This window comes from Ziziphus jujuba, chromosome 6 (assembly GCF_031755915.1).
Source record: "Ziziphus jujuba cultivar Dongzao chromosome 6, ASM3175591v1".
In the NCBI taxonomy this organism is placed as follows: Eukaryota; Viridiplantae; Streptophyta; class Magnoliopsida; order Rosales; family Rhamnaceae; genus Ziziphus; species Ziziphus jujuba.
The window spans coordinates 20,403,560-20,422,152 of NC_083384.1; the positions used below are offsets into that span (position 1 = coordinate 20,403,560).

Below are 18,593 nucleotides of genomic sequence, written 5' to 3' on the forward strand. Positions count from 1 at the left end.
GAAGAACAGGCCACCTTGTTAGATTAACAACCAGCATCTTATATTCCGGTCCTAAACCCCCTAGGACATAAGAAACAAGATCCTACCCCAGCGGCCATCTGATCAGCAATCCCTTTCATCTTGAGAAAATAAGAAGCAACACTCATCAAACCTAGAAACTGAGATTGAGGATGAGATTCTTGAAGGATTTACATTGGACCAACAGCTTGAATCCTTCAAGAATCTCATCGTCGATCTTAGTTTCTATGGCATTGATTTCCTCCATGAACAGAGTTTGTTCTTTGAGCATAAATCGATCTAATTTGTGACCACACAGCAATGGAAGCACTTGTGACTTCCAGATCAGATAATTTCCTGATTCCAACTTTAGGATCGTACTTGGAAACGGTGAGACAGTGATAAGCTGCTTGCTGACGGAATCCATGGTGGTGCTTATTAGCGCAGAACTCAACCTTGGTGTAGTGCGCGAAGTAGGTAGATCACAACGAAGCTCATCTGCCATTGACGAAGGTGTTAGGCTTTGATACCATAAAAGTTTTCTAAGCCAGAAAAAAAAAAAAATTAAAGAAGAAATTTTTATTAAAATGAAGATAAAAAATACAATATTAAGGAGGAGAGCTTCGTTTTATATCCTGAGAAGAAGCTTCTAGACTTACGTGCCTCACACTAAAAAAAACTGAATTAGTTGAGCACTAACTACCTAGTTAGTTTTTCAATACATGCACAAACCACATGGCTTTCATTGGAAAGCTGTTAAACGGATATTGTGATATCTAAGGGATACATCTCAGTTTGGTCTCAACTTAACAAAAATCTACATTGATGAGCCTTGTTGGCTGATTGGGCATTTAGTCCATATGACAGAAAGTCTACTAGCGCTACTGTGTGTTTTTGGGTTCTAATTTAGTTACCTGGTGTGCTAAGAAGCGAGCCACCATGTGTAGTCCTCATGTGAAGTAAAGTACAGAAGTTTAGCTAATGCAACCGCAGAAATTTTGTGGCTTAAGTCTTTGCTTGAACTACGCCTGCCTCTTTATTGGTCTTCTGCCATATGGCATGATAACCGGAGTGCAATTGCTTTGGCGTATAACCATGTCTTTCATGCTAGAACTAAACACATAGATGTGGATGTTCATTTTGTCAGATAACGAGTTGTTACAAATCACTTATATGTTCATCATGTTCCCTCCGTTGATCAAACCACTGATATCTTTACAAAATCTTTGTCTGCTCATTGTTTAAAAGCTCTTGTTTCCAAGCTCACAGTCATCGAATCGCCTGTTCACTTGCGGGGAATGTTAAAAGCAAGCCTCATTTAATTAAAGATAAATAGCTACAACGGTCTCAGTTTGTTTCACTTCAATTATTTGTATTGTTATCTGTTGTAGGTTGCATCTGATTAATGTTTAGGCTTAATTATCACCTAACTGCTGGCTGTGTATATGAAGCAATACCCATAAATTTTATTGTCAAGCAATGTAGATTATTTTCAATGCTGACAGTGCATGTTATTTCATTTTATTGACTTATCGAACGGTTGTTAATATCCTAAGGAAATTAATGTATTGATTGGATGATATATATATATATATATATATAGAGAGAGAGAGAGAGAGAGAGGGATTTGGTACAAGCACAAAGAAAAGGTACTATGAAAAAGTCATATTTTGGATGCAAGAAAAAGACTTTTCCTATGTAATTTATCACTTGGAAATTAAGAAAAGTTGAATGATGAGCATACCTACGGCTGAATTTGTAAGGCAATAGGAACATCAAAAGAATCTCTTTCTGCCCATCCAAGGCAATCCTCATTCCCAGTTGTGTCTGAACTCGTTGATGATTTGCTCCACCTTTACATCTCTAAAATATACACAAATTATAATTTTTTTTTTCAAAAATTACATTTACATATTTATAATAATGTGTGCATTTTTTTTTTTTTGGCATATTCAAAAATTTTTATTGGCTTTTATTTATTTATTCTTTTAGAATGTTTACATGTAAATATTTTTATTTTTATTTTTGAAAAATTGCAATGCAATTTCTTAGAAATCTTTTTACAAACTTAATAAAAAATAATAATCCTCATTAATTTTTTTTTTTTTATCTTTCAACTTATTTAGAAATTTTTACAATTTACACATTAAACTATTTAAATTTCACTTTGCACCAGGATCTATAATGCAAGGATTTTATGAATTCAGGATGCAAATTGCTATAAAAAATTCTTTAAAGTATAAAATGCAAACTCCAATAAAATTTGAGATGTAATGCTACCTATTTTACTTCAAGGGTGCAAACTACAATTTACAAACATATATATGCCATGCATGTTTGTTAGTTGTGCGTGCACCCAAAGCGTTACACAGCAGTGCAAGTAGATTATTTGGTAATGTTGTTGGGTATGTGCAAGGAAAACAAATTTGAGGATCTCAATTGAAACCGTACATCATACACGCATACACACACATATACATATAGGGTTCGTTTGGTATGCAGTATTAGATTATATTGGTATAAAGTGTATTGTATTGGAATGTATTATATTATATTTATGCTGTGTTTGGTGCTGGATTGTATAAAATAATACAGTGTTTGGTATATCTTGGTATTGTACTGTATTATTTTTTATTATTTTTTATTTTTTAAATTATTGCTATTAAAAAAATAAACATTACAAAAATATCTTATATTTCTCTTCCATATTATTTTTATTTTAGAAAAAAATAAAATAAAACTTTGAAAAAAATTAAAAAATTACTAAATTGGCAATTTTGTTGTAGAGACCAAAAAGAAAAGATCAAAGCTATTCTGCTAACGTTTATATCATATGCATGAATTATGATGTGAAATGGGATCAAGAAAAGTTAAAAAAGAAAAGAAAAGAAAAGTACAAAAAAGAAAGTAGATTTCATGTAAAAAGAAAAAATATATATATATACACAGTCCGTGTATGGTGTGGACGGTCCTCATGCGGACCACAGTATTAGTGACGGTTTTTCATAGTATTGATGACGATTTTATAAGAAACCGCCATTAATACTGTGAAAAACCATCACTAATACTGCGATCCTCATACAAACCGTTCTCACCATAGAATTTCCATATATATACATATATACATATATATATTTATATCCAAGATTTTAATAAACAAAAATGAAGACTATTAGCTCTCTACCATCACACCATCACAGAGGCTTGGATATTCTTTACTCCATCACTCTTTTCAAGCCACGTCATTTTTATTGGAAAAAAAAATTTATTAGACAAGTCTTAGATTGCCATATTAAACCATATCTATACAATACCTTCGCCAGAGTCATGTCAAAAAGCTTAGGATGAAAATGAAGCCAAAGGGTGAAACAATAGCAGAGGAAGTTCATAGACAATTCGAGGAACCCAGTCGGCCTTAACCCAGCCCTTAATCAAAGCATTAGTTTGATTTTGGGTCAGTTTTTTTGTTTTAAGCTGATTATGTTTAAATAATAATTAAAAAAATTAAAAAACCAGGAAGCAAAGAAGCAAACACACACACTCTCAAGGATCAGCAAGCAAATTTTATGGGTATTTGTATTTTAAGCTGAAAGATTGCTCAGGATGAGTGTCTGGGTATAACAAAGCCCGAGAAGGGTGTAGTCAAAGGGATAACTCCCGAGGAGAGTGATTTAGCCCATAGAAGCGAGGATCTGGAAGAGAGTGTTGATACTGGGTCAACTATGGCAGCGACTGACTGAAAAACAAAAAACAAAAAACAAAAAAAGAAGAAGAAAGAATTGAAAAGATTTACCAGAGAAGAGAGACTGGGGGAGGAGAAGCTACGGGTTGTATTATGTTATACAGGGCAAAAGTAATGTATTAGACAATACATCTTCACCCGGTTAAAAAATATGGAAGAGTATTATGTAATATAATACCCGTGTCTTTAACTGCCAAACATATTATTATATAACATAATCTAGGATAATACATCACAATACATTATACCAAACGACCATATGGTATTAAAATATGTATACAGGTATGGTATTAAATGCATGCACGTTGGGCCTCAAGTGCACGTTGGGCTTCACGTAATTCAAATGTAATTACGAGTGTATTCGTTTTTTTTTTTTTTTTTTCATAGACATCAGATTGTAACCTGACTGAATGGCTTTTTTCTGCTAAAATACCATCCTCAAATAGCGCCCTCGGTGGTATTAAGAGTATTTGTTTGACATCATACATGTGCACACCTTTTATGAAGTAGGACAGAAATGGTGTACCGCAAGGTCAATAGAATAGAGAGATATTTGTTGTTGATTCAGATAAAATATAGTAAACCGTAAAAGGATTGATGCTGTAATTACAATTTTAAATACACCCTCCAAATTCCAGTCGTATGACGTATGCATACATGTGGGTCTACAATCCGTTTACATATAAGGTATCTATATACATAAATTTGACTAGGCACGCTAATTGCATTTGCACACAAGGTAGAAAAAAAGATTTCTTATAATAAAATATAAGTTTGACTTATCAATCTTGTTTCATGTGGTGTGGCATCGGTCTTTCCTTCAGAATAAGTAATTGGTGTTTTTTTACAGTTACAGAAACATATGAACGAGGTATAAAACATGTAGATAATAGATGCTACATAATAAATATATCTCTGAACTTTACAAACACTAACCTTCACCACACTGATAGAATTCAAGGACACCTCGTACTGAATTTTCTCAAGTTTTAGTTGTTAACCTACAATTTTTACAATTCCCAAGAAAACAAAATAATAAAAAGTTGATAAAGATTTATTAGAACACAAATTTTGAATTTCATCATGCATGCAATTCAATACGTATTCAGCACTCAAGTAGTCACTTTGATGAACTAATGGTTCCATCCTAAATAACAAAAAACAAAATAATCAGCATATTCAGTTTCCATTTTGGATCAAAACAAACGGCAGAGGGAAGAAACGAAGTGGACTAATATTTCAAAATCCACAAACATTAGTGAAACAACCATTGAAAACAAGCAGTCTTGGCCACTTTTTGCAGCTACTATGAGAAAAAATGACTGACAATGAGGTCACCACTTGAGGGGTCAAATGATGCTTCCATTACTGCTTGACAGCATTCGCTCGTACTTCTTGATTTTTGGTTTCCAACTTCCACAGGCGTGGCGAGAAGCTTTACTCCTTGCTTCCAGTACCTCTTTTCTGAAATCATGTTTGTGATGTTAATTTTTATACATAGCCACAGAGCTGGAAAACAATTTGGGTAGTTTAACCAAGTGGAACTTTTACAACAAATTTTGTATTAAGCCTTTTTTTCATGGAATCAAAGTATACCTGGGCCTGTAGATATCACAATGAAATTCTCAGAATCCATCACCCAATCAATCCAAAATGCAAATCCATGGCATATACCAGGCTCAGCAAATTCTACCTGTCAACTCTTCAACCATTAATTAAGCAAGAAGTGATGCTAGGTAAATATTTATATTAGTAATTTAGTTAAACAATCAAACTAATTTCTCACTGAAAATGGTCAACTTTATTCCCAGTATACAACGTTTTCCAGTAAGACAATCATATTGTTAAAATATAAACAGAGTAACTGCTTTCCTCGCTACAAACTGATTGAAATGTAAACAGGTATATTCATGATCGTATCAATAATTCAACTCTTCTTAGTTATTGTAAATTAGGGATTAGCTAAATTGGTGTAAAATGATAAATGCCAAGTTTGTGTGTGACACATGAATTTGGCACAGTATATTGTTTAAGCAGAAACATGCCAAACTTTTGAACAATAAATAGTCCCAAAATCATTTTTAAATAGCAAACTAATTTGCTATCTTTAGTGCCAGACAAGGATGAACTAATGATTAATCATGTTTGTATAAGCAATATACCAATCCTCTCTTTGCAATCAGTAACAACCCACCCAAATTCCAACAAGTATGTATCTCATGATTCAATGATAAATATTAGTACCTGGGCTTTTCCATATGTTTTGCTTATTTGTTTTGAGAAGTCAAACTCCATAACTGGAAATGTTTCACTGAGTTTCTGAAAATAAATAAATAAATTAAATAAATTCAATTAATAGTTGCATTGAACATAATTGATATAAAGATCATTTCAAAAATAGAAATTTTACTTTTCCTCATAGGTACTATGTAGATTATTACCATGAATTCTCCACATTGCCAGATAAAATAAGGCAAATAAGGACCCTCTTGTGGGTTGGGTAATTCACCACATGCCCCCAAGGTGTTGTTTATAACTGAATGTTCAAAATCTTCAATCTTATTCAAACAACGACGACTATTCCAAAGATCCTGCACTCAAAAGATGCAAATTCCATGACTTCCGAAACAAACAGAATGACCTTATTACACCCAAGGTATAGATGATAAAATTTAAAAGCCTTCTTTCTATTTGAGTGGGGACCATAAGAAGAAAACTTACAGGAAGAGACATTGCACAGGCCTTTAATATCCCTTTACAAGGAAATATTAATGCATCTTCAGAGAGGACAGAGTTGAGCAATGTCCGTTCCTTCCTTTATCCCATTCCAAAACGAGAAAAAAATTAAAAATAAAAAAAAAACAAAAAAACAAAAAATAAAAAATAAATAAACTAAGATTGATGGCATATACTAACAATTCATCAATTATCAATTATTAACAAATTCATACATAATAATATCGTGTATTGCAATTACTTAGACAATAGGCACTATTGTTTATAGGAGTCAACACCAACTGCCTCTGCAATGCGCATATTAAATTCATAGAACTGAACTATTAAGACTTGAAATTTTCATAAAGTCAAATAACAATTTTGCAATATACCAAAGCCGTAAATTCTGCCATGGAAGCATGCCATCATTTCCAGAATAGAAAGGCTCTCCAATCAACAGGTCAACCTACAGATAGCACAATGGCCCCAAAATATTTTAGGTCCACAATTTGTAATTTTTCGACAGCGAGTTGTATAATATAGTTAAATGTTCATGCCAGAAATGACAACTGTCGTAATATTTAATTAGAAGACCAATGACTCTTTATGGAATATTAAACTATGAAAGAGTACAAATTCAGCTTCTAACTATTCCACCCATTAACATAACCATAAAGCTTGTTTAACAGAAAACGAAAGAGAGAAACCAATTTGACTAATATAGTAACATGACATGTAATAAACACAAACCACCAACAAGTATTATCATTACTCCCATAGATCAGATACATGTAAGCATTATAAGTTTATAACATCTAAAAAACCTTGCAGAATTGCATACAAACTAATGTGGAAGATACTTACTTTCCGCTGGTGTGTATCTTGCATAGATAAGCATGTTTTCTTCTTTTCAAGAACTTCAATACGATCCATTGAGAAACCATTTGCATCAGCAACAGCTTGCAAATATTGGAGACCCTTTCCCCGCAGCCCAGGAAATAATGAGATCACATGTGATGTTTTTGAAAGATGTGCAATGACAAGTGCTAGAAAAACACTATCATCTGCAACAATGCATAATGGATCAACTCTTCCGTTTAACTGCAAAGTATTACCATTCATGTCAAAAAGGTTAAATGCCAACATTCAGAATATGATGATGACAGAGTTTGTCCATGTAGGTGTGCACTTGTGTGTGTCTGTGAGAGAGAGAGAGAGAGAGAGAGAGAGAGAGAGAGAGAGAGAGAGTTACTGCATTTTTGATAGCAGTTAGCATGGAACTCCTCCATTCGGTGTCTCCATAAATTGCAATTTTCTCTGGCGATAGCATGAGCTGGAAATCCCCACCCTTGAAGCCATAAGACATAACCTCAGTTCTTGGTACTTGCGTATTGAGATTATATGAGATACTTATATCATTATGAACCGCATGCAAATGAACCACTTCATCCTTGGATATGCTGATACCTTTGCCTGGAACAAACCAAACACACTGCTTCCAGTGGTCACACCAATCGCCAGCACCTGTGAAGCATTGGAAACCAATTTGTTTATTAAATGATGATTAAAGACAACAATTTTTTTGCGGGAAATATAAGATTTCAAACATGCAACGCTAAGCTCTTGATGCATCATTGCATCTAATCTAATCAGTAACATAATTTCTGAGAGAATGCAATCACTGTGCAGGGAGAAAATATAACTGAAAGTTTGTTGAATTACATGCGTTTCATTTCATGTCTAAGTGTAAATCATTATTAATAGGATATAATATTATATGTTCATAAAACATTATGCTGGCCATTTCTATATAGAATAAATGCATCATGTTACCACCTGCCTTTGAAGGGTGCTAAAAAATAGAATTGAATAAAGTAAATGAAAAATGACTCTTCACAGGGACTCACCTGTGTTCATTGGCAAGTTTATCCATCTAGGGGCAGTGGAATAAAAGATTCTACCTTCAAAATCTAATTGGAGTATCCACCTGGGCACACACTTACAGGCACACCAAAGATTTTATAGTGATCTCCTAAAGTCAATATTGTGTCACAAAACAACAGCATAGCACATAGAACAATTACCATGAAACTACAGCTTGAACTTGACCATCATTAGTTGCCTTTATGAGCAGCTCTGTTTCCCCATGACTGTCTGGCCGTTTCCAAAAATCAAATTCAAAAATTTTGAAGGGTTCTGACAGCTGGACGAATTTTAAATTGAGTAGGAAATAAAACATTTGCAACTTGCAAAGAAATTTATTGGGAAGGAAATATATATTTACCAGCTTTATTTCATTTTCTATTGCGTCACAATGAAAGGCATATTGTTGTGACTTGGCAGATAGAATACTTTCAAAACCAGTTGGAACAAGACGAATGCCATCTGATGCTTTTGCCTCATTACCATGTAAATCATGAAGCTTCCACAAGAATGTGCTTTCCACAAGCTTAGGGATGGAAAAAGAGAGTCAAAATACAAGTAAAAATAAATGAATTTCTTGGATTAATAGCTAAATAGCATGTTAAAACTTTAATTACACAAAGAATAGCAAAAGATGTTTCAGCAACCTGGCCATATGTAGTCGCACGATATGGCACTGTAATGGGATTTTCCACTAACAACATGTCGTGCGCATGTTGTAGAGTTGGTATAAGCCCTTCACCCAATAATTCTGAATCTAGTATCTCACTTACCTGCAATGAGAAATCCAAAAGACCCTTCAAAATTCAAAGACAAAGGATCAAAAGTACAGTGAACACACTTGAAACAATAACACTTAATTTCAAGGACCCAAAATTCAAAAAAACTTTGGTTGCTTCGCCCATCAAAATTCTCAGTAAGCACTAGGATAAATATAAACTACTCACCAAAACATCAGCACGTGAAGTGATATCGACCCCAACTTTGAGTTCAGCCGAGCGCTTGTTGATAACACGTATATTTCTTTCCAAGCCATTGAGTCGCAGAACTTTCTTCATCAGCTTCACCATTGGAAGATAAGACTCACATGCCGTCACCATCCCCTGGGAATTACGACATGTCGTTGAGTCACCAATGGCCATTGCCCGAGCAGCCATCATCGAGAGTAACCCTGTTCCAGCACTGCACGATAATCGTAAGCATGATAGAGTTTGTCCTTGAAATATAAGAGTACAAATTTAATCTTTAACTAAAATTTATCTAAGTGAAAAAATAAAATAAAATACCCAATATCAAGAACATGGCAAGGTTTCGTTATTGCCTTGTCGATGGCTTCACGGTATGCTCTGTTCCTGCGCGAGTCATTGAGCATGTCCAAATAGGACGTCGTAGCCAAAATGGGTTGCTGGGCATTTTTGAAAATTTCACCTCCATCGTCTTCATCTTCTTCAATAATGACCCACTCCGAGTTTCCGGTGAGTGGGTCGAGTCGAAGCTGGAATTGGCGCTGTGTCGGCCCGGAGCTCATGGTTCGGATGGCAGTGGCAGCAGAGAGAGCAAGGGAGAGAAGGTTCCGACTGGAACAAGCTCTTAGACGAAGCGAGAGAATGAGAACTAGGGTTTTGGGGGTAAAGGGGAGCATCAAATCTGGGTTTCTTGTAGTCCCGAACAAGGCATGGTGAGCAACCCTGGAACAGAGAGTGTGACGGCTGTGCTAGGTGCCCCCAAACCAATCAGACATTTAACTGGGCATCTTTTGGCAACAAAGCACAAGCTTGTGATTATTTTAAATTTTTCCGGATTTATATCATTTTACCCGGAGCTTTTTCAATTTATTCCCATATTAATAAAATTTATCACATTTCCCATGGTCTATTGTTATTACATTTTTTTTCCTCTTGCAAGCAATGCTATAAGTAATAAAAAAAATTATTAAAATTTTAATAATCAATTATATAATAGATTTTTAATGGTATTAAATTAATATTATTTTATGTATATAGATAAATAAATTATTTAGAAATTATTAAATTATAAATATAAAAATATTTGATGACTCTAAATTTTTTTTTTTTGTTTTTTTTTTGTTTCTTCCTTTGGATATTGTTTGAGTCCAATCAAACATTTTCAACTGGTAAATTCTGATAAAATTAATGGCACAAAAACGATGTATTCTTTTTTCTTTTTTTCTTTTTAATTTTAGTCCAATCAAACATTTTCACCATGTGGATCTCATCAAATTAATTAAATATAGACAATGTATCTTTGTTGGAAATAGTTTTATAATATTTTAATTTATTTTTCTGCAGAGTTTTATACTAATTTGGCCAAATTTATTAACTTATCAAAAAAAAAAAATGAGAGAAAATTCGCCAAATTCACTACAAAAAGTCGCACAATTAGACTAAATAATGCAAAAACAATAGTTTAGAAACACTATGCGACAAATTTTATGCTTTAAGGTGTAAAGCGAAAAATGTAACAAAAATTGCATAATTAGATTAGATGATACAAAAACAATATGAAAAACTTCAACTCTAAGGTGTAAAGGGAAAAATGTGTTTGTGTCATATTTAGTGTAAAATGATATTAATTCTTTTTTTTTAAGGAGAACTTCTCCCCTTTATTAATTTTTAGGAAATGGAGTCAATTTTTTTTTCTCAACAATTGTTCCAGAAGTTAGATGAACAAGTGAAAGATCTTTGATAAATAAGTTTGTAGCATGCAAAAATTATAAATAAATAAAACAAAAACAATTGCAAACTTCATACACGCTAGAGGACCTTAAATTGACTACCGCAAAATAGTTTTTTCTTCTTCTATTTTATAAATGAATCTTATTTTATAGTATGTTATTTATTGAAAAATAATTTTTTTTCAAAAACACAAAGAAGAAAAATTAAATTTACTATATTTCATATAGAATAAAACAAAATTTATTTTCAAATTTACAAAATCATCATGTAAATTTATTTTTTGATTCAATGAACCATATGAAAATTCAATTAAATTAATCAAATAACTTTGGTTACTCATGAAGAAGTTCCATCTTTTGAATACTTTTCGATGATCTGCCTACTGCATTAGAAATTAAGCTCATCAATTATAAGGAATGTTACAATTTTTTTTTTCTTCCCAACTTTAACCTCCTCTAAGGAGTGTGAGCCCAACTTTAAACTATTTGATAGTTTTAGCCGAATCATTAAAATCTAAACCCTTTTCCTTTTGAATCACACCCCATCGAGCTTCATTGTTTTCACAATCAACATCTTTTCTTGAAGCAAACCATGGATGACATACAACGCTACCTTTTCAAAAATGAGATTTCTCATGGATTTCGAAGAAGAAGACATTGAAACCCATGAAAATTTACAATATAGTCTGTTAGGAAAGATTTTAACTGAGAAACCAAGCAATATCAATGCCATGTTCTAGGTGTTCTAGAAAAGTTGGAACCACCCAACAAAAGGTGTAGTTTTTAAAGAATTGGAGAATGGAATTGTTTGCTTTCAGTGTTACTGCGAAGCAGATATTAGAAAAGTTGAAGAAGATGGGTCCTGATGTTTTAATGGTTATCTATTAGTTCTTTATTGGTGGGAACCAGCTTTCACCATATGAATTAACTTTCAAAAAAATTGCCATACAGGTTCAAATTTAAGGATTACTGCTAGAATGGTGTGCGCCACAATTCATTACCAAGATAGGAAAAGTCTTGGGAGAAGTCATTGATGTGGACCTAGAGGTGACAACGACTATAGTTTTAAAGCTACAAAGGTGCGAGTTAATTTCCATGTTGACAACCCCTTGATACCAGGTATCTAGATACGAAGGAAAACTCAAAGCCAAATATGGATAAGCACGAAGGACGAGATACTTCCATATTTTTGCTATCCATGTGGGTGCATGAGACATAACACCATAATGTGTTTACAAAAGGAAATCCTAGAAAACTACCCCCTTGGTCGAAATGAAGCATTTCCAAAGAGGTTAAGCATGTATGGGAAGTGGCTAAAAGCCAAATCACCAAACCAAGTTCCAAGCACAGTTAGTGAACATTTGCTTGACCAGAGCTAACAAGAAGAGAAAGAAGCATGTAATGGAGGCAATGGTACTTTTCAAACAGCCCAAAGGCATCCAAAGGCAACAAGAAAATAAAACTCAAGCAAATGATCCTCTCAGATGATGGCATGTAGGATTCCCATTTTCACCGAAAAGTGTTGATCCAAATGTGGTGCAGAATCAATTAAAAGACAAAAAATAAAATAAAAAAAATAATGGCCATATCTTTGGGACATGGGAAAAAGCTACACAAAAAGACAAAAGCATACCTTTTTCTAACGGTATGAAGGAAACCAACTCATTTGATCCTTCCTACCCATTCCCTTAAAATATGCTGGCAGGTAGCAGTTTGCCCAGAAAAGAGGAAAATATATTCAAAAAGAAGACAAGAAGAGAAAATCTCAAATTGCTCTAGAAACTAAAAAGGGGGATCCTTCTAACTTGATGGAAACCTACTCCGAGAACACATAATTAGTTCTGATAAAGAAGGCCCAATCACTTATAAAGAAGGGTATGGAACTGGACTCTGAAAAGACATAATCTTAAAAGCTTTCAAACAACATAATTATGTAAAAAAGCTACCAAATCCAATCGAAGGAATAAAGAAATGGAAAAAAAGAAGGACCAGAAGGAAAGTTTCCAAAGCTAAAGCTAATGGAACACGAGGGAAGTGCTCTTTTCCAACCTCATAAAAAAGCTAAAAGTTAGAAGATCATTGGTAAGAAATTGTTATAGAAGCTTGATCTAACTTATGTCTATATTGAAACTAATTTCGAGAATGATTATTTGGGGGAGGTGGTTCCCAAAAACAACCCCATTTTCCCCAATGATTATTATATGTTGGAATTTTCAAGGGTTGGGGAATTCCTTGACAATTCAAGCTTCAAAGGACATGTATGTCCTAAATAAACTCCATATAGTATCTTTACTAGAAACTAAGGCCAGAAAGAAAGCTATAAGAAGCTTGATAAGGAAAATAGAAATGGATGCATATGATTTTGTGGAACCATTTGGCTTATCTAATAATATATGTTTGATATGGAAAGAGGAAGTGCAAATTCAATCTATAATTACGTCAAGATATACTATAAATATTGTTTGTGGCAGACCGAATGCTTCTGTTCGCATCACTTTCATATATGGGTGCCAAGAACTCAAAAGACATAATTCAATTGTGGGACTCCATTACTGCCTCTAAAAGCCTCAAATCAATTCCATGGGTGTGCATGGGTGACTTCAACGAAATTACTAATGATGGAAACGAGGTGGTCGTCCAAGTGATAATAACAGACAAAATCTCTTTAGAAGATTTATTAATGATTGTGGATTTATAGACATGAAAGCTTAAGGTTGTGAAATGACATGGTGCAATAAGAGAAATGTGCCTTTCGAAGTTTAGGAAAGACTAGATAGAGTGCTGGTATCAGGAGATATCCTCTTAAAGTTTCCTAATGCCAAAATGGAAGTGCCTCAAGCTATGGGCTCCGACCATTGCCCCCTTATAATAACTTGGTCCCTAACACATAAAAAAATGCAAAAAAAGCTTTTCTTTTTTAAGCCAAATGGATGTATGAGCAATCTTATAAGGCACTGATTGAAAATTCATGGAAGATATCAACAAATTTGTCAAATATGAGAAATATTGTTGGAAAATTGGATTTTTTTAAGAAAGAGTTGTTGCGCTGGAGTAGAAACTGGAGACGTGACCCAAATAAAACTATCCAAGAGCTTATAGAAAAAAATCAAATTTTCGGAGGAAAATGCAACATTCAAAGAGATATGAAAGAAAGCAGGTTTCTTTCTCAACAGTTTGAAATCATTTGGAAACAGGAAGAAGTCTTTTTAGCTCAACGATCAAAAGTATCATAGTTGGAATGGGGGGACAAAACACAAAGTATTTTCCATACTTCCACCCTTAGAAGAAGATTACAAAACAAAGTGTTTAAACTCAAAGAGTAAAATGGTCAATGGGTTACAAATGATTTGATAATTAAAGAAATTGTCTAAGACCATTTTATACACCTTTTCTCTACAGTGGGAGATAAAGATCTGTCTTAAGTTTTGAGAGATGTTGAGCCTTTAATCAATGCTGAAACTAATAGTCAACTTCTGACTAATTGCTCACGAAGAGATCAAATATGCAGCCTTGTCCATGGGAGCAAGTAAAGCTCCTAAGCCGAATGGCTACCAGGGTATATTTTTTCAATCAAATTCGTCTCTAATTGAGGAGGATTCTACAAAGGAATCAAAATATTCGTGTACAGTGGTTTTTTATTAAATCATTTTAATGAAACGAACATTGCTCTCATACCCAAAGTTCGCCAACCTGAGGAAGTAAACCATTTTCGGCCTATCCGCTTATGCAACTTTATCTACAAAATCTTTTCAAAATTTTTGGTCAATTGAATGAAACCTTTTTTTACCAAAATTGTATCTGAAAATCAAAGCACTTTTGTCGGAGGAAAGCAAATTCAAGACAACATCACCATTGCTCAAGAAGTTTTCAATTTTCTAAAAAGAAAGACCTAAGGGAAAAGATGGGAGCTTGCTTTAAAGATGGATATTAGTAAAGCTTACGATTGAGTGGAGTGGGACTTCGTTGAAGCTCTTTTGCTTAAGCATGGATTTGCAACATATTGAGTTAGACTTCTAATGCAGTGTGTCATTAAGGTTAGTTATAACATCATTATTAATGGGAAGCACAACCTTTTTTTAAAAAAACAAGAGGTTAGGACAAGGTGATCCTCTTTCACCTATCTTCTCATTCTTATTGCTTACTTTTTATCTGCAATGGTGAAAAAAGTAGCCAATTCACGAAGAATCCAAGGATTTAAGATGTCGACCGATTTCACATCTATTTTTTGTAGATGACAGTGTGTTTTTTTCTTCAGGCTTCCTAAAAATATTGCTTTGCACTTATGAAGCGTATCTCTGAGTATTGTATTGCTTTAGGACAATAGGTTAATTTCCACAAATCTAGACTCATTTTTAGTCAGAATAAGCAACACATGTCAAACATCAGCTTGCAAAATTAATGCATTGTGAAGTCTAAAAAGAAGGGGCAAGTACCTGGGATTACCAACTGAATGGGGGAAATCTAGGTAATAGATTCTAAACAGCTTCCTTGACAAGGTAAAAGGGAAGATTGAGAGGTGGCAAAATTATTTCTTATCAGAAGCGGGCAAATAAACGCTTATCAAATCAGTAGCTCAAGCCATGCCGGGCTATGCAATGCTAGTTTTTCAACTCCAAATGGGACTTTGCAAGGATATTGCTATTTGTGTTTTTAAATTCTGGTGGTCTAATAAAGAATGTAAAAAGGAAATTGCATGGGTTAGAAAAGATATCCTAAATCAAAGTAAAAAGAAAGAGGATTAGGATTTAAAGACTTTGAAATCTTCAACATGGCAAGGGTGACAAAGCAAGCATTGTGCCTACTTCACAACCCTCAAACTTTATGGGTAAGAATTCTAAAAGGGCTTTATTTCCTAATGACAAGTTTCCTAGAGGCTAAGAATTCCTATAGGAGTTCTCATTGTTGGAAATCTTCTAGAAGGACAAAAAGTGATAAAAGAATCATCTTTGTGGAGGGCAGGGAATGAAGAAAGTATTCATATATGGAATTATAAATGGATTGGAACTAATGTGAATATCTCAAATTTTAAAAATTTTAGGAAAAAAGTAGTGGCAAATATTATCAGTCAAGACTCTAAACAATGGAAGAAAAATGATTTAGATACTATTCTCCCTCCAATTAGTTAAAACAAATATTGCGAATTCCAATTAGCAAGTTTGGAAACCCAAACAAGATAATTTTGATATGGACTAAAGGCAATAATATTAACAGGGCGGGTCAAAATCGGTTTTTTAAATCTAATTCCCATCCTCGTGAGGAATTTCCCACCCTGTCCCTACAATTTTTTCTGTTTCTTTAGAATCGAGGCTAGATTGGATATTTTTCAATCAGGGACAGGGAAACCCATTCCCTGCACCACCACCCCGTTTTTTTTTTTTTTTTTTTTTTGGATAATCGATATAATTTCTATGTTTGTTTTTTGAGAAATTAATATAGAAAAAAAAATTTCTTTATGAATAAAGTGTAAATAAAGTGTTTAAAATGCAATAAAATACATCATGGTCCAAATACACAATTACAATAAAATATATTCTTAGAAAATACAATAAATATAGTCCGAAATTCCAAATACATAAATATAAAGTTTGTAAAAAGGTACACATATGATAAAGTTTCAGGATTGTTACAAAAATAAATAAAAGTAAATAAATAATATCAATAATTTTTTTAACAATTCAATAGACACATTTTTTTATAACAAATAAATTCAATTTACCTCATCAATTTCTATGAGTGTAGAAGAGCAAACTCTAATATATGATGAAGAAGATAAAGCTAAAAAAAATAAGACTAATTGGTTAACTATAAATACAAAAAATATTTAAGGCAAAAATCATATAAAATTTTATTTTTCATACTATTAACTTCAGCCCATAAAGAATCTTATGCATATATCAAAGTTTATAAAGTTTTAGGATGAAGTTTACTTCGATGTGGATTCACAAATCTTCCACTGGTACTAAATGCAGACTTAGATACAACTTAGATACCGCAATGGCTAAAATATATTTCACAATATTATTTAAAGTAGGATACTTCATTGTATGTACTTTCCTTCATGCCAACATGTCAAAGTCATTGGAGCTAGGCAAAACCGACTCCTCCAAGTAATGATCAAGTTCAGATTTGACATGATCAACATTAGTAATACTAGAAATAAATAAATCAAAATTTGCCAAACGATATTTTTTCCCATATGGAAGCACATTGGGTTGGGAAGATGAAATATTTGGAACATTTACACTTAAATTACTCTTTGATTGATACTTTTTCACCAAATCATAGCAAATTTGACGCACATTATGCACACCTCATTCCCATAAATCAAAGAAAAATAATACTTTATCATTTATATCTTGGATATAAAAGAGTTGCTACAACTATTATTCTATAGATTTCACTCCAATATTTTTCAAATTTAGATATTATACATGAGGCCATCAATCTAATTTGTTCACAAGAATATGTTAGCCAATCACGAATTGACATCCTAATCTCATGAATGTGTGGAAAAAAATATTAGCTGTAGGATACTTTGTTCCTGAATATTTTAGTCACTTTATAAAACAACTTTAGCCTTTAACAAATCTCTTTAGCTAAATCCCAATTTTGATCACTAGGCAAACATTTATATAGTGACTCTCGTTGTTTCAAACGAGGAAAAATAGTCCTATATTTTGAAGCAGTAGCAAGCATTGAATATGTACAGTTCCACCTAGTTTTACAATTTTCTTATCATAAGAAATTTTCAAATAACGAACACATTCAAGAAATTTTTCCCTTATTTTTTGTGTTGATGTCAAAAAATAAACACTTTCACCAATTTTTCAATACTTCTACAAATTATTTCCAAACCATCTTTCTCAATTAAGTTCGATATATGCGCACCCCACTGCATATGAAAAAATTGACCATTTAACAAAAGTGAAGAATTAGGGAGCTGATCCAAAAGAAGATCGACCAAAGCATAATTTGTGCTACAATTATCTAAAGTCAAAGTAGAAAGCTTGCCATCTATATTCCAATCCAATATACAATCCATAAAAACATGTGGACAAGGCACATATACAAACCTACAAAAATACAACAAATAGTTATAATTAACTAAACTAATTTGACTTAAATATATAAAATAATCTAGTAAATATGAAATTTAATATATAAACTTATAAAGTACCTTGTAATTCAACTTTGAAGTCTCTAATTATCATCAATGAAATGTACCATAATTGTCATGAAACCTCTATTTTGGTTAGATGTCCACATATCTATAGTAATTGCAACTCTACCATAGTTCTTCTTTAACAACTCCATTATTTAGGGTTCCTCATCATCAAATAATTTAAAGATATAATTTTTAATTGTATTATGAGAAATCACTTTAAACAATAGTTGAACCGTATTCATAAACCTCCTAGACCCATAATGCTCAACTATTGAAAGATAATACTCATGCAAAACTATCTTGTTTGCAAGTTCCTTTCTAGAACTCTCTTACTAGAATTCAATATTGATTACTTA

General features: G+C 33.0%; 1 protein-coding gene across 3 annotated transcripts; it reads right to left on the bottom strand.

The window, feature by feature from the left end:
• Positions 1 to 4,772: 4,772 nt before the first annotated feature.
• On the bottom strand, positions 4,773 to 10,158 carry LOC107430291 (protein arginine N-methyltransferase 1.6). Of its 3 annotated transcripts, XM_060818469.1 has the most exons (15): positions 9,664 to 10,158; positions 9,325 to 9,559; positions 9,025 to 9,150; positions 8,739 to 8,903; positions 8,539 to 8,657; positions 8,362 to 8,441; positions 7,922 to 7,978; positions 7,707 to 7,802; positions 7,319 to 7,518; positions 6,847 to 6,920; positions 6,461 to 6,554; positions 6,181 to 6,330; positions 5,984 to 6,058; positions 5,336 to 5,432; positions 4,773 to 5,203 (listed from the first exon to the last, which is right to left on the bottom strand). In XM_060818469.1, the coding sequence occupies exons 1-15, from the start codon at positions 10,017 to 10,019 to the stop codon at positions 5,046 to 5,048; spliced, it is 2,082 nt and encodes a 693-aa protein (XP_060674452.1). In that variant the 5' UTR covers positions 10,020 to 10,158; the 3' UTR covers positions 4,773 to 5,045. The 3 variants fall into 3 exon arrangements, with proteins under 3 accessions (XP_060674452.1, XP_015896609.3, XP_060674453.1); XM_016041123.4 differs by having other exon boundaries at positions 7,319 to 7,555; positions 7,707 to 7,978; positions 9,664 to 10,157; XM_060818470.1 differs by having other exon boundaries at positions 7,319 to 7,555; positions 7,707 to 7,978; positions 9,699 to 9,833.
• Positions 10,159 to 18,593: the final 8,435 nt, after the last annotated feature.